The sequence below is a fragment of the Caretta caretta genome, chromosome 1 (assembly GCF_965140235.1).
Source record: "Caretta caretta isolate rCarCar2 chromosome 1, rCarCar1.hap1, whole genome shotgun sequence".
Classification (NCBI taxonomy): domain Eukaryota; kingdom Metazoa; phylum Chordata; order Testudines; family Cheloniidae; genus Caretta; species Caretta caretta.
In genome coordinates this window covers 201,671,069-201,695,456 of record NC_134206.1, presented here as the reverse complement: position 1 = coordinate 201,695,456, position 24,388 = coordinate 201,671,069, and the positions used below count along the sequence as shown (strand labels likewise).

Here is a 24,388-nt window from a genome sequence, read left to right as displayed (position 1 = left end):
GCTGGAGTGAGCAGTTGGGTCGATACACATCAACTCCTATGTCTGAACAAAAATATGTCTTAAACCTAACCACTGCTACTGTCATAGCCTAGCATTCAGCATGCTATGACACAGTTTCCCATTTATCTGCAGGAATTTGAGATGGACCACAGAATCCGTGAGGAGATGGATAGGCAGACAGCACAGAGAATCCAACTAGTGCAGAAAGAGTTGGCCTGGGATCAGGAGAAGCACCGCATTGGGCTACAGAAATTGCAGAGTCGGTAAGGACTAGCTTTCTTTCACCCTCCTCCACCTTGAGATCTTTCATTAACTAAGTTCCGTCTGCCTTGAGGAACAAGAAGGGAACATCTTCTTCATAGAACTAAAGTGTATCTATGTCCTGTTTGTGACTATATTCTCATTTGGTCTGAAACATACACAAGTTAGGCAAGCACTGATATGCAAATCAGGTTATTACTGAATCAGGACTGTGCTATCCACCTCCATGGCATCAGAGCCAGGTTTTGGGGGAACAGCTCTGTTTGAGTTTCAGCCAGTGACATTTGCTGGGGTTCTAGAAGTGCTGGTGGAACTTTGAGGAATAAACTGTGTAGTGAACCCATGTCCTTCATGTGTGGTGAAGTGCAGCTGGGGACAAACTGAGCTTGCTATGGAAGAGATGGTCTTTGTCTCCTTTTAGGAGGGCAGTGTACCAGCATTACGTAAGAACAGATTGTTTGACCACTGCTCAATAAACCATCTCCTGATGTGAGGAATCTCACCAATTAAAACCCTATTGGGAATCTCCCTTTTGTGGGGAAGAATGCTGTAGTGATGCAATTCTGTTGATTCCTGGACTCCTCAGATTTCCTTGACCCTGTCCAGTCTGGTTTTAGACCTGAGTTTGATATAGAGATTGCTCTGCTAGGTGATTTTTCTGGTGTTAGACACAGATCAACTATCTATGTTGGTTCAACTAGATCTGTCAGATGCCTTAGACACCATTTTGGTGGATGAGGTATTGTTGACATAGAATCATAGAATATCAGGGTTGGAAGGGACCTCAGGAGGTCATCTAGTTCAACCCCCTGCTCAAAGCAGGGCCAATCTCCCACTTTTGTCCCAGATCCCTAAATGGCCCCCTCAAGGATTGAACTCACAGCCCTGAGTTTAGCAGGCCAATGCTCAAACCACTGAGCTTTTCCTCCCTGCCCACTCTTGAGTGGCTCCATTTCTAGATTTCATGATGTCAGTGGACAGTACTTCTGTCATAGCACTGATACCTGTTGTTTTATGTTTGCAGATACTATGATTGTATAATACGTTTAATTAGTATAATACATTGTTTAAGCCTTTTGGGGGCAGCAATATGGGCTAGAAGGAAAATACTTCATAGACGGCTACTGCAGAAATCAGACAATAATGAATGTTATCTCTATTTTGTTTCCTTAGGTTTCGGGACACATTGGAATTTGACACAGTGGTCGTTCATGCTATAGGAAGTAGTCATCAAATCTCTACATATAGGCTCCTGGCAATCTCCGAGAGGTACTACAAAGCCAGAAAACAAAGTCAAAGAGGGAAAAGGAGAACGAGCAAATTAGCAAAAGAAGCAGAGCAAAGGCGAGAAAGCCAGAAAGAGACAAGTAAGACATATGCAAAGGCCTAAATGCTGCTATTCTGTTTACCATAATGTGCTTTCCATCCTTCATCTCACCTTGTTTATTTTTGTGAGCTTGAGTGGAAGAGACTGCAGTATATCACATCACTTTTAAGCAAAGAAACTTGGCAACAGAAGCTGGTAACAGAGTTCTCTTCATGTTCTGTTTCGGTCACCACATTGCATTCTCAGTCAACAGTTCCCCTCTGCCATTTAGAACCAGATGTTTTCCACATTCTAGTCAAAGTTGGCAAAAACCCATCAACCCAAAGGGGACACAAGGTTGCACAGTTTTTTTCACTGATTGATAATATGGCATGAGCGAAGGACCATTGACTGCAGCAATGCTGATTTTACCAGCTGAGGAGCTGGCCCAGTGTGGCTTACAGTAGCCTTGACTTGCTTTTAGGTCACATAAAAATACCTAATGCTTACACACCCACTTCATTCTTTTTAGGTCAGGCTGGTGGAGTTACTGAAGAGGAGATGGAAGCTGACAAGCTGAAGAAAAGGCCCCAACTGCAAGGTGCTATAGGACGTTTTGGTGGAAACCGACTTGAACAAGTTAGAAAAATTATGGAGAAAGCGGACAGGGCCAAAGCTAAGATTATGCAAAGAAGGAAGGAGTGGGATGAACTGTAAGTCCTGAATCACAAACTGCATCTTTCCACTGGCCTGCCTTTGTCTGTGGTCAAAAAATTGTACTTAGCTCTTATATGCCACTGTTATATTTTTGTATAATTCCCTATTATTCTAAGGGGGCAATTTAAAAACTAATTAGCTCCAAATGTCAGTTATGGACTGCAGGTGCCCTTGAATCTCAAGTGAACCTTAGAATCTTTTGTGCTGGCTGCCACGGCTCCTCTTTTAAAGCAATGTCAATGAGGAGGGCTAAATGACACAATCGGTGACCAGATAGGTTGCTCAAACAGGTGGGAAGGTGATGGAAAAGGAAGCAGGGAGTACTTGTTGGAGGTGTCCAATTCCATCTTGGCTTGGGGCCACCAAGACTTCTGGGTCAGCCCTTGATTAACCCCTTGAGCAGCGATAGTGTGGGTGAGCCACTTGCACTAACATCATAAACATTATGTTAGCATGTGTGTACGTACAGGTCACACTGTCCCTTCCCTTTCCCTGCTGGTTCTGCTCTTAAAATGGAAAATGACAAGAGTCTTTCAAAATGCACGGAAAACAGGAATCTCTTCAAACTTAATGTGTAGCTTACTGGCATGAATGGAGCCAGCAATGGAGGCAGAAAGATAGTGCAATGAGTTGGAAAGTCTTGAAGTCAATGAGAATTTGACTGGATAAGAACTGTACAATCAGGCCCTGTACTCTATGCTGCAGCCAAGCAGAACTTTGCGAACCACCTCTCTGAGAAAGTCAGCAGCATGTGCTATGCACATCAGTTGAATTAGTCATGTAACTCCTTCCTTGGGTCTTAACATGGCTTGAGGTATTGAATCAGAGGAGGCACTACAGATGGTGGTGCCGTCTCCTCTTCATTGGGTGTTTTGTCAGCTGAAATCAGCTTTATAGAATGCTATCTGCTGCTCACTGTTATACAAGGGTCTTCTCCGAGCCCAGAGCCTCATTCAGGGGTCTTATTTGAATCTGTCCTTAATGGCAGAGCTACATCATGTATTTGTTTAGTTTTTAAAAATCACATCTTCCTATGTGTGTTTGTTTTTCTCTTCAAAACTGAAGGAGACATTCGTCCCCAGGTATGGATCACTTTCTGACATTCCTGCTAAACACATAGATAAACTCTTCCAAACAACTGATATTTCCTTCTAAGTAGTGCTTAGTCTTCCACTGACACCTACCTCTCCTACCAAGCCTTGTTGCACAAAGCAGGCATTATCAATGCGTAAGGTAAGCACAGAAGTGGGAGATTTGTGCAGCCTTAGAATTTCTGCTTGGTTTTGGTGTTTGGCAGATACAAGAGCAAACCCAGTGACAACTATGAGAACCCCAAGGATGTTCAGGACATCAAAGAGGCTCAGGAAAACATGGGGGATTTCAAACTGAAGACAGCCACAAACTACAAGATCCCGGAGCACATGCGTATGAACGCAGAGAAGAAGAAGATGCAGCTTAGGTCGTTAGAGGTGGCGGTATGTAAATGGATTCCCCTTTTTGGAAAAAAATGTTATCTAGAAAATGAGCAATTGCAAAATGTTTTGAAAGTGACAGGATGGAGGACTACTAAAGACAGACCATGTGTGGTCAATTTTAACTGCACATTGGTGGTCATTTTGCCAAGCTTTTGTATTTCATCTAGCCCAAGGTTACATCAATCCATACCCATTAGAATAATCCTCAAATGGCCCTCATTGACCAAGCAGATATATTAATTTTCCCCCACCCTTTAACAGAAACATCAATCTTTTGCATAATTCCAAAAACACTACCATGCAGAGGTTAATAAACTTTCTCCAGAAACTCAGTGACCTAACTCCCTCCCCCACCATGTTGCACCATTATAAAAACAGAATTAACAGTTCTTCTTTATGTGGCATCTGCATATTGACATTTGTGGGATTAGTGCCTCCTGGCATGGAGCTGTGGAATCTTTCTAGTAAGCATGGTCCATTAGGGCTATTCACCCCTCCCATCCTTGTGGAAAATTCTGAGGGTATAAAAGGGGGTGTGGCCCCACCTGCCCTTCAGTTCCTTTTAACTGCTGAAGGTGCAGCGAGCATGGAGCACGTGCAGTGTCCTCAAGGCTCTCCTCATTGGTTTCTTTCCTTTTCTTCTGCCCTTTGGGGGCTTTTTCATCTTAATTAGTTAGACTGGCAGTTAGTCAAAACATGCTTCTTAAGTTAAAAGAACCAAGAAAAAACGGTAGCTGTCAGGCCTGGGAATTGTCTGTGTGGCCTACAGGGACAGGAGGGCTTCCTCAAATACCCCTGCTGATGGGGGAAACTCCACAGGCCCAGTCGACTAAGTCTGGTAATGAGTAAGTCCAGCATCAATTTTATACGTCTGCTAGCCTAAGTGGCTCTGTGACCTCTTTAAGTGGCATCCATCTCCCTGATCTTTTCCCAGTGAGTGAGCCTGATGCGGAGGACCCTATATTCCTCCAGGCTGAGCTAATTTGGCACTTAGGTCCTCAGACTGTCAATGTGATCCTGCAGTCTCTGGGTCCTATTGGAGCCAAGGTTCCAGAACTATCAGTGCACCATCAAGACTCTTGGGTCCCCCCTCGTTTGACTGAATTTACTGCTGAGGTTCAGACATAATTGATGTAGTGCCACAGTTTCTGGATTCTTCTGGATCAACTGAATTCAGCGCTGGCATCCTGGCATCATCACTATGTTGCTGAGGTTCCCAGGTCTTTTCAGATCAATCTAGTTGAGCACCAAGGTTCTAACACCATGGACATCAATAGATTCATTCCAGTTAACCAAAAAAAGTGCTTAGGATCCAGTATCATGGATCCTGGTGAACCACTTGATGATGTAGTCTGGTGCCCACTGTACATGGCATTTATGTTCTCCCCTTTGGGTCATCTGAGGCTGGTGCTAAGCACTGTTAGCTGGTGTACTGCATGCCTGAAGTGGTCAAGCACCAGTATAAGAGGTGTTAGATCTCTGGATCCTTCTGGGTTGACCAGGTCTAGTGCTGAGGATCCAGCGCAATTGACACTGGTGAGCCACTTGCTTTAAGTGGCTTGGTGTACAATGTACCTGGCGCTAAGGTCAACCTTAGTTGAAGTGATTTTGTACCCAACTCAAGTGGCTTAGGATACATGGATCCAACTGAGCCAATATAGCTTGGTGGCAAGGATCGAGCACCATTTCCTTGGGTAAGCCACTTGTCAAAGTAGATTAGTACCCAGGGTCAGCAATACCCAGATCTCCAGGATAATCAGATGAGGCTCTGGCATTCTTTGTGTGGGAATTCCTCCAGATAAAATCAGTAGAACAGTCCATGTTTCCAGGCTGGGGTTCTGAGTAGGACCTCAAACTCCCTTTATTGGGTAATGACCCCTTCCTTTGGGTTCCCTAACCAAGATGTCCTAGAGTGCAGAGACATTCTCTGTACTCTAAAACCTTGGAAACGCCTTCCCAGGCACAGACGGAGATAGCTCTGGTACCTACTGAGTCTCATTCAGTGCTACACCACTATTGTCTCTGAAAATAACTAAGACTTCTAATCTGGTGCTGATGCTCTGACTTTGAAAATGTCCAAGGTTGTTATTGACTCAACTGCACATTAACATCCTCCAAACTTCAGGGAAGCAATACAGGGAGAGAGAGAGAAATTTTGGCAGCCACTCCTGGAATCACCCTGCCTTGGCACCAAAGGTCTTGGTTATAATCAGATTGGGCCCTTTGGTGCCACTTGTAGTCTTATGCTTTAGTTCTGGAACCTATTCTGCTGCAGTGTTAGGAAGATTTTGGGTTTTCATCCTCTGGTGGATTTAGCAGGTAACTTTGTTTCAGGCACAGATGCCTAAAATTGTTTTAAATGTACTTGAACCTGAGTGCTCATATAGTGAGGATTCCCGTGGGAAAACTTAATTTGTTAATCTCTCTAATCTCTGATGAGTGGGAATATACAGAAGCCACTCAAAGAAGAAAGGAGGTTGCTTACCTGTAACTATTGTTCTTTGAGAGTGGTGCCTCTGCATGTTTACATTCCCTGTCCACCTAACCCTCTTCTCAGATCAAGCACTCTGAAATTAGGGAAGAAACCAAGAGCAGCAGAACCAGGACAGTGGTGGGGGCTAGGTCCCCTGCAACTGAAATATTGTGGGAGCTGATTTATGTTTCTGCCTCTGCAGAAACATAGATTAGCATTTCGTAAACTGTGCAGCTGCTCAGGCTGGGTGGGGCTCTGCAGCTGCTGGGGGCGGAGATGAGACCAGGACCAAGAGAAACTGGAACAGCTGTTGTGGCACCTGGGATCAGGCGCGGAAGCATGTAGAAATGGGGTGATAGGACCAGGCCCAGGAGCAGTTATTGCTGGTGAGAGAGAGACCCCAATTTCTTCCTTCTGTTCTGCTGTCCCCACAATTTGCCCCCCCCCCATTTAACGTGAACTTCTGCCACCTCTGGAAGGAACTGAAGTGTGGTTGGGGCCCCACTCCTCCTTTGATGCCCACGGAATCTTCTGCATGGGAAAGAGTGTGAGTGTCCCCAACAGATCCTGCTCACTAGAAAGATTCCACAATTTAGTACCAGGAGGTGCTAATCCCATAAGTGTGACTATGCAGAGGTGACACACTTGAAGAACAACAGTTACTGATAAGTAACCTCTCTATATCTATTGTGTTAAGCATTTAAACCCTTCAGGATTGTTTAAGTTAGACAAACCACTGATCAGTGTCCTGTGTCAGAGAAGATTTTATGCTGTAGAAGTGTCCTTGGCAAGTCACACTAAAATTCCTCCTCTTTGCAGATCCATGAAAAGAAATTGACCATGAACAAATGGATCATCTCCCTTAGGGACCTCAAGGTGGCTGTTATTGAAGAGATCATCTGCCTGGTCCAAGAACTGAAATCCATAAAATCAGCCTTGGATGCATCTGAACAACTTCCTATTCCCCCAATCCCTCAGTTACACCTGGAGGAGACTCCAGAAAAAAAATTCCAGTATGACAATAATATTCTCTTGAAGTTCAAACAAGAGGAGGAGAACAAGAAAAGGCTCTCTGAGCAGGTGGAAGAGAATGCATCATTTACAGTGTTTGGGGGAAAGTTCCTTCATGCACCTTCTCTAAAAGAAATAGACTCCTCCTCAAGAGCCTCAAGTGTGAGATCAATGAGAATAGGATCCTCAGTCATCCCAATGCAACCAAAGGTTTTTGAGATTGAAAAGTCAGAGCCAACGGAGATGGAGCTGGAAATTTTAAAACGGGAGAAGATCAGAAACATTTACCTTCAGGAGACCTTGATCAAGAGGGTAGGAGAATAAAAGGGAACTTTTCAAGTTTTCAGGGGACTGCCCCTACCATGCCCAAAACAAAACCAGTTCACAGACCTCTCTTTACATCTGTCCCACTGATGCTGTGGCATCTTTTGGCTTTTGCATTGATTGCCTTCTGGAAGTCCAGGAGAGTCCACTAGAACAAACTGTAGAGCTGATGCGTTAAACTTCAGAGAGAGCACTAGAACACCATTGTGGGTATTACCTTGCCTCTGAAAGAAAACCCGTGATTAATCTAGTTTTGGCAGGTACTGATGCTGAAACTGTTGTACCTGCCCAAGGAAGAAGTTGGCAGATATTCTGCAAGAGGGTGGATGAGGTGGAGGTCAGTAACATGAGTCTACCACTGCAGCAGGCAGGAGATTACATGAAAGTGTAGGCCAGCATAGAAAAGTGATTAATTGGAGATTAATTGGGGATGATGGGAGGCATCGAAACATCTGTGGAATTTCTGGTGATTCTTATATTTGCTCCATGGATATCAAAAACATTCCCAGGGATTAATGTTGTTATCCTGAATACCAAAGTAGCTCATAATAAATGTTGCTGGCAAGTTCTTGGTTTAACAGGCAGGAGATTTTTCTTTTTTGCTCCTGTCTCTTGCCTTGCATATTTAGATTCACTTCGTGATTTTTTTCCCCACTCCACTTCTGCCCCTTCCCACATTCCAGATCAATGAACTGGTGATCACCTTTGATGCTGAGCTCCACCTCCTGCGGCACCAGAAGCTGAAGCTGGACACGCAGATGAAGTGTGCTGACCTACGTCACATCACGTGGTTTGAGGAGCTGCTTCTCCTTAAGAACTTTGAGAAACATGAGGACACTCTCCAGGAGCGTGTCAACAGCCTCACCAATGAGGTGGAAGAGATGCAAGTATGTAGGATACGCATCTGATTTGTTACTACTGCAACTGGTGAGCCTGGAAATAAACATCTCAAAAAGAGGCGGGAATGTCATTCTGCTGTCCTTATACACCAGCCAACTTCTTAGTGCTGAATTCTAAGAAACATTTGGTGATAATATAAGGGCAGTCCTTTTAACTTAAATATGGATTCTTCTTTCCCTTCATGCTTGTATTTTTATAAACCATTGGAAGTGTGAAATTAAAATCTACAGCCTACCTTAAAATATGCAGTTCTCCTTTGGAAGGTGACTGTAAAAATAGCATCATGGGGCTCCACCTTTATTGCATCTCAGTGACGGCAGATCAGATTTGCTTTCTTTACAGATATAAAGGTGATTTTGCAAACTCCAAGGCCTACTAACTCATCCTGAGATCTGAGATTCAAACTGGGATCTTTCTGGCTCATGCATCTTCAGTAACAGATTCTTCAGGCCAAATTCTGCCCAGGGTTACATCTGTGTCACCCTTTCCTTTTTCAAATGGGTAACACAAGTGTAACTTCACAGAGAATTTGCCTCTGCACTTGGAACTTGGTTAACTGAAGAATTGACGTCAGTGGAACCATGTTCTTTAAGTTAAACAGATGCTTATGTGCTTTGCTGGACTGGGGCACAGATTAGGGAAGAAGAAAAAAAATGTAAATCAAATTTCAAGCCTACCAATTTCAACAAGTCTGTCTGTCTCTCTCTTTAGACAGATAAATTGCTCTTAATTCAACAACTGAAATGCATAAATTATAATAATTAGCATTTATATAGTAGATTTCACTATAAAGTGGGTCAGTATCATTATCCTCATTTTACTGATGATGAAACTGAAGCACAGAGAAGGGAAGTGACTTGTCCAGCATCACACAGCAAGTGATTGGCAGAGAATTGGGAATAGAAAGCAGAGAGCCCAACCACCAATCCCTTTCTCACTACTAGGAATTGCTGCCTTTACATATATGCTAAAAAGATCCAACAGGTGCTGATAACAGTGTAAAAGGCTAATGCTTCACAGCTCTCTATCAGTCTAATGTACTGAGTTGTTTTACATTGGGGGGGGGGTTGTTTTTGTTTTTTTAGTGGAAATTAGACAACTACCTTTCACAGATGGAGGATAAAAAATATGAGATTGCAAAGCTTCAGGAACGCGAGAAGGCACTTTATGCCACTTTCCAAGCATCCCTTGGAGAGAACAACAAATTTGCCAGCTTCCTCACTAAGGTTCTGAAGAAGAAGATCAAGCGTGTTAAGAAGAAAGATGTGGAAGGAGACAGAGGTTGGATGCATTGTTTCTCTAGGGTTATGTATTTGTTTACACAATTCAGCCTTGTAATGTAGAGATGGCACTGAACTGTGTCCCAAAACTTGGCTGAAGCCCTGGGCAGATATGAGGCTTTAACCTGGTTCCAGGTCATAAACAAAACATATGATTAGGTCCAATCTATACTACAAGACCAAACTGTTCTGTAACCATCATGAGGGATAATAGTGTTGTAACCACATCCCTTGCACAATTGTATGTGTAATGTCAAAAGACCTTAAAAGTTGGTTCCTTCAAATCAGTGTTGAGGCATGTAGGTGTTGAGTGGAAAAAGGGAGTTTTATACAGCTGCTGCCTATGCTGTACCTGATCTGTGGACAGCTGTCAGTCTGGCGTCTGGGTACACTAATGACAGGTTTCAGAGGAACAGCCGTGTTAGTCTGTATTCGCAAAAAGAAAAGGAGTACTTGTGGCACCTTAGAGACTAACCAATTTATTTGAGCATGAGCTTTCGTGAGCTACAGCTCACTTCATCAGATGTTTACCGTGGAAACTGCAGCAGACTTTATATACACACAGAGAATATGAAACAATACCTCCTCCCACCCCACTGTCCTGCTGGTAATAGCTTATCTAAAGTGATCAACAGGTGGGCCATTTCCAGCACAAATCCAGGTTTTCTCACCCTCCACCCCCCACACAAATTCACTCTCCTGCTGGTGCTAGCCCATCCAAAGTGACAACTCTTTACATAATCAAGTCGGGCTATTTCCTGCATAGATCAAGGTTTTCTCACATCCCCCCCACCCCCATACACACACAAACTCACTCTCCTGCTGGTAATAGCTCATCTAAACTGACCACTCTCCAAGTTTAAATCCAAGTTAAACCAGAACATCTGGGGGGGGGGGTAGGAAAAAACAAGAAGAAACAGGCTACCTTGCATAATGACTTAGCCACTCCCAGTCTCTATTTAAGCCTAAATTAATAGTATCCAATTTGCAAATGAATTCCAATTCAGCAGTTTCTCGCTGGAGTCTGGATTTGAAGTTTTTTTGTTTTAAGATAGCGACCTTCATGTCTGTGATTGCGTGACCAGAGAGATTGAAGTGTTCTCCGACTGGTTTATGAATGTTATGATTCTTGACATCTGATTTGTGTCCATTTATTCTTTTACGTAGAGACTGTCCAGTTTGACCAATGTACATGGCAGAGGGGCATTGCTGGCACATGATGGCATATATCACATTGGTGGATGTGCAGGTGAACGAGCCTCTGATAGTGTGGCTGATGTTATTAGGCCCTGTGATGGTGTCCCCTGAATAGATATGTGGGCACAATTGGCAACGGGCTTTGTTGCAAGGATAAGTTCCTGGGTTAGTGGTTCTGTTGTGTGGTATGTCTACAGACAGCCCCGCAACCTGAAGCAAATACTCACCAACAACCACATACCACACAACAGAACCACTAACCCAGGAACTTATCCTTGCAACAAAGCCCGTTGCCAATTGTGCCCACATATCTATTCAGGGGACACCATCACAGGGCCTAATAACATCAGCCACACTATCAGAGGCTCGTTCACCTGCACATCCACCAATGTGATATATGCCATCATGTGCCAGCAATGCCCCTCTGCCATGTACATTGGTCAAACTGGACAGTCTCTACGTAAAAGAATAAATGGACACAAATCAGATGTCAAGAATCATAACATTCATAAACCAGTCGGAGAACACTTCAATCTCTCTGGTCACGCAATCACAGACATGAAGGTCGCTATCTTAAAACAAAAAAACTTCAAATCCAGACTCCAGCGAGAAACTGCTGAATTGGAATTCATTTGCAAATTGGATACTATTAATTTAGGCTTAAATAGAGACTGGGAGTGGCTAAGTCATTATGCAAGGTAGCCTGTTTCTTCTTGTTTTTTCCTACCCCCCCCCCCAGATGTTCTGGTTTAACTTGGATTTAAACTTGGAGAGTGGTCAGTTTAGATGAGCTATTACCAGCAGGAGAGTGAGTTTGTGTGTGTATGGGGGTGGGGGGGATGTGAGAAAACCTTGATCTATGCAGGAAATAGCCCGACTTGATTATGTAAAGAGTTGTCACTTTGGATGGGCTAGCACCAGCAGGAGAGTGAATTTGTGTGGGGGGTGGAGGGTGAGAAAACCTGGATTTGTGCTGGAAATGGCCCACCTGTTGATCACTTTAGATAAGCTATTACCAGCAGGACAGTGGGGTGGGAGGAGGTATTGTTTCATATTCTCTGTGTGTATATAAAGTCTGCTGCAGTTTCCACGGTAAACATCTGATGAAGTGAGCTGTAGCTCACGAAAGCTCATGCTCAAATAAATTGGTTAGTCTCTAAGGTGCCACAAGTACTCCTTTTCTTTTTGTGTACACTAAATTTCCCTTTCAATCTATCCGTTGACTAATGAGTAATCATTAGGGTCGCCAATTCTGGTTGGATGTATTCCTGGAGGTTTCATCACATGACAGTCTTTAATTAAAGATTAATTTTTAATTCCTGGAGACTCCAGGACAGTCCTGGAGGGTCGGCAACCCTAGTAATCATAGACCCAACCTGTAATCATCCATTAGTCAATTAATAGATCAATTCCAAGACCTCAGTGTATTGCATTTTTCTCAGCAGATAGGTTCTGAACTGTTTAATACTAGACAGTACTATTGATCTGAAATATTTCTTCTTTATCTTTGATTTGGCATTTGGTTTCTAGGAGGTGATCATGTACAGTATGAACTGGCAGCAAATGTAGGCAATAACGACACACAGTTCACCTTTTTAGTTAGTTAATTTCCTCAGCAGAATGGTAACGCACACGATGACTGAACCCCAAGGTTTCAATTCAGAATAACGATAATACATTTTAAAAAAGGATATATACATTAAGGAATGCAAAAAAGAAAGAAAGAAGGTACCTTTATTTAACTGTGCATGTACCAATATCTGTTAATTCCTTTCCCCACTTCTTTGTCCTGTGGATTCATTGAATTAGTGGAAGGGACTGAAGGTGGTTGGGCCCACATGTCCCTTTGCTAACATCTTTCAGAACATTTGAATTGTTGGGGGATGTGTTCACTCAGACTCAATGGGCACTGTTCTCCCATCTCATAAGAAGGGATCTGCAAAAATAACATACCAGAAGAACACCTATTGCTGTAAGTGACCTTTCCATGCCAGGTATGAACTTTAAAAATAAAACTATTTGAGTCACTGATCTGAGTGAAAAGAAACCAACCTGACATTTCTTACAACAGAATACTTTTTTCTGTCTGTCTTCTGATAGCTCAGAAATAACCAGCCAAATGACATTTTACCAGTTTCCCAAAAATTCACCCATGGGTTGTGTACAAGTATAAGAAAATTCAGTCCAAAGAGTCATTTTACAAAAGGTTTTAAGCAGCCTTAAATAGTTTATAAGAATGAAAATCCATCTTCATCTATAATTCTAGGGTCCCTACTGTAACTCTATAATACAAGATACTGTCACCTTTTCCCTTGCCTGATACCTGCTGTGTGTAAATGCCAGCATGAATTAACTTCCGCTGAGTGCTTTCAATTCGGTATACATTTCTTTAATAGGACAACTTTTTGTACAGGTAATATACTGTATATAAATGAGAGATACTGTACCAGTCTGGGCTTATGCTAGTGAGACCAATGTATCTAACAGGGAAACTAGAATCCTTGAGCAGGAGCCAGTCACCATTTTGTCTTGTTCAAAATATATAATCACCACCTTTCTGGGAAACTAGCTCTTTCCAGTTACTTTGAAGGGTTTATTTGCTGTGTCATTCTTAGATTACAAACTCTTCAGGGCCTGGAATGGATCTGAAGCCCTGATCCTGAAATTGGCAGTGTCTGGGTGGACTGCTGAGCCTTTGTGACTTTAACAGGGCTTTGTGCAGGTGCAGCAGTTTGGCCACGTGCTGTCAGTTGCAAGACTATGGTCTCAGTACTTGGTAAAGCACGGTTTCCATCGGTGGTGCTCTTTAAATGATGTATTTGGCTTTTAAAAGCCAGTAGTATGGTATTGCTCATTAGGGCTCCATTGGTGTGCTGTACAGACAGCAGGCCTGTCACAGATTAGAACCAGGATTTTCTGAGTGCTAACAATACTGCTTTCCTTTCCCAGATGAAGAGGAGGATAGTGATGAAGAGAGTGATGATGAGTCTAGCTTGGAGAGTGATGAAGAAGATTCAGGATCTGAAGATGAAGTCTTCGATGACTCTGTTTGCCCAAAGAGTAAGTGAGCCATTTTGGTGCTCTCTACTTGTTTAGCTTTACGGGTAACACTGTGAATTTAAATTCAAGAACAGGATTTTTTTCTTAGGTTTAATAATATTATTATGGCCCAGACTCTTCCCCTCCCTTGTTGAGTAGCACCTTGGTCCTTAAGTAATCTCAGTGATGCAGATGGGACCACTGTGGAGAAGAGTACTACTCAATGTGAGTAAGGATGACAGAATCTGGCCTGTGTGTTAAATAGCAATTGGTTATTTGTAAAGAGGAGTAGCAACCATTTGCAATAGATAAACATAGATAAACATTTCAGTATTCCCTTGCTTCATCAACCTATAATAACTGCAGTGCAATGACATATAGCCTGGGGGACCTCAATTACCATCTCTGGGGAGAAGGTAAGTGGAGGAAAAATCTAATTTTTAAAAATCTAAAAGGGAACTAACTTTAAACAAGATCTAGTGAGAGCCAGTGGAGCTGCATTAGTATTTGTTTCCAACTTTTTATTTGTGAAAAAAGGAACAAAAAACTCAATACTGTAGGTTTCTTTTTCAAAACATTATGTACCTGTAGCCACCACTGAAATACTTATGGACGGGGGACAAGGTACCAGGAGATCTAGGTTCTCTTCCCATCTCTGCCACTGACTCAGTGAGAGACCCTAGGTAGTAGACACTCAGTGAGAGTCTTTCCCCCTCTGTAGTATAATACTTATTGCGCAGGAGTGTGGTGATGATCATCATGCACAAGTCAGCTAAATGTATAACACAAAGTGCAACAAATTAATTGTTGAGTGAAGGACTATTTGCCGTTCCCTGACTGTTTTCTCTCTGAGGGGTGGAATTGGAGCCTGTAATATATTCTCTTACCATGGAAACACAAAGAATAAACTTTTTTTGCTATGATTGTTTGCCTTCATCCCATGGAAATCCTGAATGGTCCCTAATTTGGAGTGTAAATTAACTTCTTTGTTGCCATCTAGTGGACAGAGGCCATAATTTCTCATTGCCAGCCATATTTCTTGGATTTACCAGTAAAGATTTTATTTATTTTTAAACGTGTCTGTTCAGCACCTTTGTAAAATCATATCCACCCAGTCAGCAACAGCAAGTAACTTATTTTGTTGAGTGGGTAAAACCATTAGTTTAGTAAATGTTTGAGCTTGGCCTGGTGTATGTTTATGACCATTTAAAAGGCTGCTTTTCAGGCCGGTTTATTTCTGATTTAATTAGAATTGATTATCATTTGCCTTGCCATATTTTTTATAACTGTTTTTTGTCAGTTTGATAACGGTATTGTTATCCATATTCTTTCCTTCTATAGTGAGGTGGGAGGAGAATCCTGATAGTTAAAATTTTCTGCAAAGTACAAATTATTGATGCAAGGAGAAGGTAGATAATCGAATTTGCGTTTTTGTCTTTAATTGCTTGTGTTCTTATTGGGGTTTGTCTTGTACATTTACCTGACTTGTGAGTGAAGTCTGCTGTCTTTCACACATGCTCAGTGTTTTAATTGACACACTGAGCTGATAGTATGTACTCCTTATCCCACAGTCCCCCATCTCAGTCCCACTCTCCTTAGCCATTCCCCGTCCCTTCCCCGCAACTCTCATCTCTTTGTCCCCAGTCGTCTTGCCCACCCAGTTCCCCACCTCTTGGCTCCCCTTCTGATTTGTCTCTCTCCCCGATCCATCCATATTCCCCATTCCCAGTGACTCCAGGTCCCAATCTCCCTTCCTGTGTTCCCTGTCCAATATTGGGTGATCACCCTCTTCCCATCAATTCCTTGTCCATGTCTCTTTGCCCAGCCAGTCCCAGTTCTCCCTATGCACCCTGGCTCCTTGTCAAATCTCTTTTCCCTCCCCCCTCCTTTCTCCACCTCACGGGTTCTCTGTTCTAGTCTTCTTGCCCATCCACTACCAGTGTCCCCCCCACTCCTCATCTAATCTCAGTTCCCCCCTCCACTTCTCTGCTGGCTCCCAGATCCATCTCTTAGCCCAGCAAGTCCCAGTTTCCCCCTCCCGGGTTGCTTGTCCCAATGTACTCCCCATCCCTCCCTGCAGATCCAGCTCTTGTCCCCTCTGTTCAAATCAGACAGCTTCCTCCCTCATGCTGCCTCAGCCCGGTGCAGGAGATCATTGAAAACACAAGAGAGACAGGTTTCTTGCTCTTAGTTCTGGTGCTTAGACCTGGAATGGCTCACAGCAGTCCTTAGATGCAATTGCAGGGAAGGCCCTGCTTTTAGCCCGGGGCTGGTGCATGCTCAGTACAAATGGAATCTTTGGGGAATTTAGATCCCTGACACAAAGGTCACCCCATATCAAATTCCAGGTTCTTGCTCAACGCAAGGGGGTGCTAGATAATCTTAAGAAAAAAAAAAAAAAAGACTTCCAGAATTTAACATGGCAAAACAAGATTTTTTCCCTAGTCTTGTTCCTGGAAACGGCTGAAGCATTGCATCTGAAATTCTCCCAAATGAGTCAGCCTGAGGCAGGCTCCTGGGATGGAAAATTTCAGCCCAAAAGAGTTAAAGTTTGGCAATGTTATAGCAACTGAAAACCGGGTCTTATAATGGGAAATGTCAGGCAATCTTAGGTGGGGCAACCAGTCCCACCTATAAATATAGTGAAGTCAAAACTAAACCAAAGCTGCAACCCCTCTGGTTTAATTCCAAGCCACCTTCCTTCTCAGACTGTGATGAGGCACTCTTCGAAAACACACTTCAGCTCCGGGAGAAGCGGCTAGACATTGAGGAAGCCTTAGTGGAGGAGAAGAAAGTTATTGATAATCTCAAAAAGGAATATGATGCCTTGGCTAAAAAGGTACAGTAGGCTCTCAATTTCCCAGCATGCCTCATTTGCTATGTGTGGGTGGGAATGGCATGGTACTTGAGTTGTTATCTTTTCATTGAGACTTAAAACCAAGGGCCTAACCTCTCAGTCATCGAAGATCCACTGGCACTTTTGGCATGATTTGTGGGCAAAGACCTGGCAAAATTGCAATGAGGGTAATTACATTCTGCCCAGATAAATTCCCCTTTTAGTAGCAATTTGATACACTGATCTTCACATCCTGTCCTAAAGTGGTATGCAGTGTTGCTGTGCTACACAGCAGTGATATTCCATTGCTTTAGTGGCGGGTGAAGAGGCTGAAACGCATCACTGTTGAGAAATGAAAGTTCTTGCAGCAGTTATTTGCTGTCTCTATTTTATAGCTTGACTGCATGATACATCTGAAACTATATAATTTATGCATCTTCCCTTAGTGTTTGGTCCCAGTGTAAAGATATCAGGTCAGATTCTCAGAGTGTGAAAATCAGCATAGCTCCATTGAAGTCCGTAGAGCTACACTGATTTATAGCAGCTGAGGATCTGGATCATTTTGCTGCATGAGTCAACATTTTTTCCCCCCATCTTAGGTATTTCTAGAACACCCATCACAATAGTAACTAACAAATCTCAGCTTTGTTGAAATATTATTTAAAAAAAAACCCCACACCCTTAAATTTATTTAAATGTAATTTGCAATCTTTTTGATTTCATCTTTTAACATTAACTCATTCTGAGCTCTTGGGCTCTTTTTTTATCTGGGAGTTTAATTTTTTATTAATTCAAAAACATGTTTGTTTGTTTTTTAAATTTAATGTGAGATTCTGTTTTGAAAAACTACTCTGCAAAAAACAGCATTGTGTAAGGGTCCATTTTTACTGTGTCTCAAGGATACCCAATCCAGTGTGCTCAGTTTGAGTTTGTATGTTTGTTTGATAAAGATTTTTCTAATCTCAACACCACACATTCACGCTGGGTTCTTTCTTTTCTTCTCACATTGCATCAACATCCTCAAAGCAGAATTTACTAGAACAAAGCTGTTGATGATGCATGAGCCAGAATAGAATCCAGCACCCCTTCCCATAGCTTGTGGACTCTGCAAGACTAATTGAAGTAAAAGCTGATTATTTTAGTCACTAAAGTGTGTAGATGGTATTCAGCCAAGAGTTCTAAAGAACTCAAATGTGACATTGCAGAACTACTAACTGTAGGTCTGTAACCTATCATTTAAATCAGCTTCTGTACCAAATGACTGGAGGATAGGTAATGTGACGCCAATTTTTAAAAAGGGCTCCAGAGGTGATCCCGGTAATTACAGGCTGGTAAGTTTGACTTCAGTACTGGGCAAACTGGTTGAAACTATAATAAAGAACAATATTGTCAAACATATAGATGAACATAATTTGTTGAGGAAGAGACAACATGATTTTAGTAAAGGGAAATCATGCCTCACCAATCTATTAGAATCCTTTGAGGGGGGTCAACAAGCATGTGGACCAAGGGGATCCAGTGGATATAGTATACTTCGATTTTCAGAAAGCCTTTGACAAGGTCCCTCACCAAAGGCTCTTATGCAAAGTAAGCTGCCATAGGATAAGAGGGAAGGTGCTCTCATAGATTGCTAACTGGTTAAAAGATAGGAAACAAAGGGTAGGAATAAATAGTCAGTTTTCAGAATGGAGAGAGGTAAATAGTGGTGTCCCCCAAGGGTCTGTTCTGGGACCAGTCCTATTCAACATATTCATAAATGATCTGGATAAATGGGTAAATGGTGAGGTGGCAAAATTTGCAGATGATACAAAACTACTCAAGTTAGTTAAGTCCCAGGCAGACTGCGAAGAGCTACAAAAGGATCTCTCAAAACTGGGTGACTGGGCAACAAAATGGCGGATGAAATTCAGTGTTGATAAATGCAAAGTAATGCAGATTGGAAAACATAATCCTAACTATATATATGAAATGATGGGGTCTAAATTAGCTGTTACTACTCAAGAAAGAGATCTTGGGGTCATTGTGGATAGTTCTCTGAAAACATTCGCTCAGTGTGCAGCGGCAGTAAAAAAGAGAACAGAATGTTGGGAATCATTAAGAAAAGGATAGATAATAAGACAGAAAATATCATATTGCCTCTATATAAATCCATGGTATGCCCACATCTTGAATACTGCATGCAGATGTGGTCTCCCCATCTCAAAAAAGATTATTGGAATTGGAAAACGTTCAGAAAAGGTCAACAAAAATGATTAGGGGTATGGAACGGCTGCCATATGAGGAGAGATTAATAAGACTTGGACTTTTCAGCTTGGAAAAGAGATGACTAAGGGGGGATATGATTGAGGTCTATAAAATCATGACTGGTGTAGAGAAAGTAAATAAGGAAGTGTTGTTTGCTACTTCTCATAACACAAGAACTAGGGGTCACCCAATGAAATTTATAGGCAGCAGGTTTAAAACAAACAAAAGGAAGTATTTTTCACACATCACACAGTCAACCTGTGGAACTCCTAGCCAGAGGATGTTGTGAAGGCCAAGAATATAACGGGGTTCAAAAAGGAACTAGATAAGTTCATGGAACATAGGTCTATCAATGGCTATTAGCCAGGATGGGCAGCAATGGTGTCCCTAGCCCCTGTTTGCCAGAAGCTGGGAATGGGCAACAAGGAATGGATTACTTGATGATTACCTGTTCTGTTCATTCCCTCCAGGGCACCTGGCATTGGTTACTGTCGGAAGATAGGATACTGGCCTAGGTGGACCTTTGGTCTGATCCAGTATGGCCGTTTTCTTGTCACTCTGATATGCACAATGAAGGGGATTTACAGTGTAAGAAAGCCACCTTTGCATCAATACAGTCAGCATAGAACCTCACTTTAGAAAGGAGATGATCCTATTACTGGGCAGGGAAGTTCACTACAGATAACAAGACAGAACAAAATAGTGTGGCCCTTCCATATCACATTACCGTTAAACTAGACAAAAGTTGCCTTCACTTTAACATGGAACCAAACAGTACAGATCTGATGAATTGGGACCCTACTTCTAAGCCAGTCCCAGAGCAGCCCTCGATCACCATTGCCATGATGGCTGGTTTAGGTCCAAATTATGAAGTCCTCACGTCAGTATGTGGCTTGCATCTCTGCAGGTGAAAGTGGTGGAAGCCAGCTTGGACACAGCTGAAGGGGAACTGGAGGCCTTTCAACGGGAGAAGCAGCAGAGACTGAATGAGCTCCATGTTGTAGTGCCTCTGAAGCTACACCAGGTGACGCAAGAGTGTGCGCGTGCTGCATTTGGTTTAGCAGCAGCAAGACGATTCCAAGCAGGTGGAAAATAGGCCAGGTTGTGACAGTAGCAGTATTAGTCTCATCGGCCCACAGTTCATTGCTTGCAGTTTTTCTTCTCAGCGTTATGGGACCCTGGACTGACTTGGAATATCTAGTTGTTGTTAAAGTAAAAGAATTGTTTGCCCCTCTACTGCTGGACCACTAAAGGAATACACTGAGTAGTAAGGCCAGACAGCCCAGACATGCTGAGTGACCATGTACCTCAAGTATGGTGTAGGTTTGTGGTCAGAAGTCTGCTAAGGGCTTGATCTCGGAGTCTTCATGTGTGCAAAATTCTCGTTGAAGACAATGGGAGTTTCGTGCAAGTAAAGACTGGCAGATTGGGCACAATGTATTAATTCACAGATGTTGTCCCAGCAGAGGTGATTTGAAAGCAGGGAGACAAACTCGACACAGTGTTACTTTTTCCTCTGCGTTGGGCGCTTTTTTGCTGTTACTTTATTTTGTGTCATGCTTGGAGGTTTAGGCAGAGGCCACTGAAAAAATAGGTCAGGTCCTGCCTGCTCTCACCCAGGTGCCTTTGGGGCAGGCCCTGCTTCCCCTGCCTGCTTTCTCTTCCTTCATTAAAATAGATCTTTGGTCAGAACTGAAGGACAGAAATGTGTCAGAACTGGCCTTATAGCTCTGCAGACCCCAGGCTGCTGGAGCGTGCAGGCAGCTGGGTAAAGAATTGCTTCTCAGCTCCATTCCAATTGCCAAAGGTGGAAGCCTCAGCCAGCATCTGTGTTGGAGTCCATGCAGGGCTATAAGCAGGCTCTTATCATGCTGGGGTCTACCTTGTTGGGAATGGGCTTTCCCTAGGCTATTCTCTGCCAGTTGTGTTTAAAACAGCATGCTGTCCTCACACAATGGCTGTGCCATAATCACTTGTCCGCCAACCAGACTGCTGACTTGAGTTCCCAATGCCAGTAACATGCAGTCATCAGCCTAGTCTGTGACTATTTCTGGCAGGTGGAGTACGTGGTAAATGGGGAGTTACCCACTGACCTGTCCCAGACATTGGTATTTACCAACCAGTCCTTGGAGTATCTGCAGCAAAGGATCATGGTCCTGCAGCATGAGAAGTTGGAACAGAGGGAGCTCTACAAGCAAGCCCGGCAGCAGCATAAGGAGCTCATCCGGGACAGGAGGGAGATAGAGATAAGGATCCAGCGTGAGTTCCTAAGCACAGTTTGGTTTTATCTGCTGTGTATATGGCATTCTAGGTCTCTTTCCACCTTAAAGGGATGGGCATCTCTTCTTGCATGCATCTGTGCTTAATGTATACGTATTGCTGGGTGCGAATTAATTCAATAGCTGCCTTTCTCACCTCTGCTCCCTGCACCAACACCGATATCCCAGCGGGCTACTGTGGAGATGGTGCTGATGTCATAATGACCACACAGCAGAAATAAGCGGTAGAACTGTTTCTCAGAGCATCAGTGGCTTTTTTTTTTGAGGCTTTACATGAATTAATGTATTTAAAATGCTTTGAGGTCCTCAGATGAAATAAGCCATAATAATAATAATATCTAGCTCTTTTTATCAGTAGATCTCAAAGCGCTTTACAAAGGGAAGGAATCTGTATCATTGATGTGACTCGCTCAAGATCAGCTACTAGCAAAGCTGGGAACCTAACCCAGGTCTCCTGAGTTCCAGTCCACTCTGGCTCTATCCACTAGGCAACTGCATCCCCACAGATATGCTAGCTCTTATTATTCACCTATGAAAAAGGTTTCCAAATACATATCTTAAACGTGATGTCTGTTCTGTTAGGATTGGAAGAGAACTGTAATCAGCTGATGCTGATGAAGTTTGGCCGGGTGGTGGACTTGGAAGCCCTGCAGACACTCTCTGTTAACACAAACCTGGAAGAGCTAAAGATAAAAATGATGGAGAAAGAGCACATGCAAGCCCAGGAACTCAAAAAGTGGGAGGTAAGGAGCAGGGACAGAGGCCCCCAGGCCAGTGATACAGCTGCAATTACAAGGAAGTCACTTGCCTAGAAACTGAATAGCTGCATAAAAGTCTCTTCAGTGGTGGCTCTCAACTTCTTTTCCCCCTTTTCACCACACCCTTTTCCCTCCCATATCCCCAAATCCTTTGTGCTTCTGCCACAAACTGCTGTTACACTTGCTGTTTTGTACTGGAGAATCAGGACATATAGTCACTATTTTCCTGAGTTCAGTTTCTGTCTTCCTAAAGTATTTCTTGGGTGTCCCTGCCATTGACTTTCAATTGATGTTCAGCACCTAATAACCTAATTTTCCTTTGAAAATCACAGCTGTAATATTGAATTTAGCTCATAAGTGCTTTAGGTAAGTACAGTCTTTGTGTTCTGGTGTATGCCTCGGGTTCCTGGGTGCTACAGGAATACAAATAATTAAAAAAATACTTCCTCATAAGTCCCCAACCATCTCCTGGGCTAATAAACTCCTCAGCCTACTTGCTACTAAGAACTTGCCCTCTACATCTAAGCATTTATTCAGCCTGAGACCCAGCGATTACTTTGTAAATGCAACCGCCTTCCAGTTATTGTTAGAATACCCAGGCGTTATTTATGTCATTTAAAAAATATGAAAACCAGAGGGAACATGTGCAACAAATTTAAGAGTGATTGCAAAGGTCAAGAGACATGGAAAACCTCCCACATAAACAGACACACTCTTGTCTGCTTTTAATTGTAAGGTATTTTACCAGAATGTTGTTGTTTCTCCCAGAAGTGCCCAATAAAACATCCAAGCCTACATATGTATTTTGGATACATTGTACCTTCCTGTCACCTCCTTCTAAAGAAATCAATAGCAAAACTGTCTTGGGGCAAGATTTTGGGCTCAGATGTGATAAGTGTAGTGAATTATCCCTCGCTGGAGTTTCTCTGAGTTTTACATCGGTGTAACTCGGATCTGGATCTGGCCCAGGGAGTTTTGCCATTGACTTCAGTAGGAGCAGGTTCATTATGAAACATCTACTCCTTGCAAATAGTATGGTTTTTACCACTTAAAAAAAGAAAAGAGGGTTTCCTTCAACTTTCCTCTGTCCCAGGAGAAGATTTTTGAGCTGCGGCAACGGCTGATGATGCTGATGAAAGAGAACACCGGCAAGCTGCAGCAGCTGAACAGCTTGTGTGCTGAAAAGCAGGGACTCGAAATGAAGCTGGACGCACTGCAGAATGACTTGGTAAACCTTCCTGCTGCTCTGCCTAAGCCTTGGTCATGACAGTTTAGTAACAGGCCTTCGTCTGTTCCCACTAGGACACCTTTATAATTCCTTGTACTGCCATCAGCATTTAGTGATCTGGGGTAATGATGCTCATGGTAAAAGTTGAGCAGCAACTCCAATTTGTATTGCAGCAGGGTGGCTTTCATCCATATGCCTGCTGGAACAGGCCATGCCCAGATTTCCCTTTGTTAAGGCCGTAGCGTCCTTTTACCACTGCAATGCAATCACCATATTTCTGATCGAAGGAGACTGGATGGGACTTCCCTCGCAGCAAGTCCACCCCACTCCATTGTCCAGAGTGATCTGAGTGAAATGACGTGTTCTTTCCCCCGTGCTATCTGTGGTGCCTGCTCCGAGGCCCAGCACTGAATTAACTGTCACTTACCGAGTGGTCATCAGATGTGAGTGGAGAAGGTGTAAGCCTGGGTTGGTGAGGGTAAGGCTTTGCTTTCCCAGCTGAAGTGAAGCCATGCCTTCCCCAGTGCTTAAAGAGAGCTCTGTTTCATTCTTCCTACAGGGAGCAGAATTCCAAGGCCCCCGGAAAGCTGAGATCCAGGAGAGAGAGAGGCTGATTACACTGGTCCAACTCCAGGCCCAGGAGGCAGAAGTACTCAAGGAGGAAATCACTCTCTTAAGCAGAAAAGATGGACGCATCTTCCCACCACCTCAGCCTCCATGTGATACCAAGATACTAAACTAAAGTTCCCTCTGTCACTAGCCTCATTCGTTAGATATTTCCCTGGTGATGGGCATATGTCACTGAGAGGCCCTGTCTGCAACCAGCACCAGTCCCAATAACACACAGGATGTCAAAGTTTGGGCCAAAGGTTTTGTCCTGTTTGCAATCTCCCCTGGGGTTCCATATTGCCAGTCATCCATAGGGCATCTTTAATACAGAGGGACTGTAAACACCGCAGATCCCAGTATGCAATGCTCCCTTTTGAACTTCCATTCAGAGCCAGCTAGAGCATCACAGGCTGCATCTGGTGAGCTGTAGCAAATGGCTTTGTTTACTGCT

At 43.2% G+C, this 24,388-nt stretch overlaps 1 protein-coding gene across 2 annotated transcripts in view; it reads left to right on the top strand.

The window, feature by feature from the left end:
• The window catches only part of CFAP44 (cilia and flagella associated protein 44), an 81,527-nt gene extending 57,448 nt beyond the window's left edge, over window positions 1-24,079 (top strand). For both annotated transcript variants that reach the window (XM_048817725.2, XM_048817715.2), the window contains 14 exons: window positions 133-263; window positions 1,435-1,628; window positions 2,100-2,280; window positions 3,582-3,759; window positions 7,052-7,555; window positions 8,251-8,454; window positions 9,553-9,748; window positions 13,894-14,004; window positions 16,692-16,822; window positions 19,971-20,087; window positions 21,121-21,322; window positions 21,925-22,085; window positions 23,194-23,328; window positions 23,888-24,079. In XM_048817725.2, coding sequence (XP_048673682.2) covers window positions 133-263; window positions 1,435-1,628; window positions 2,100-2,280; window positions 3,582-3,759; window positions 7,052-7,555; window positions 8,251-8,454; window positions 9,553-9,748; window positions 13,894-14,004; window positions 16,692-16,822; window positions 19,971-20,087; window positions 21,121-21,322; window positions 21,925-22,085; window positions 23,194-23,328; window positions 23,888-24,070 — 2,628 coding nt within the window. In that variant the 3' untranslated portion in view covers window positions 24,071-24,079. The remainder of the gene's footprint in view (window positions 1-132; window positions 264-1,434; window positions 1,629-2,099; window positions 2,281-3,581; window positions 3,760-7,051; window positions 7,556-8,250; window positions 8,455-9,552; window positions 9,749-13,893; window positions 14,005-16,691; window positions 16,823-19,970; window positions 20,088-21,120; window positions 21,323-21,924; window positions 22,086-23,193; window positions 23,329-23,887) is intronic.
• The last annotated feature ends 309 nt before the right edge of the window (window positions 24,080-24,388 follow it).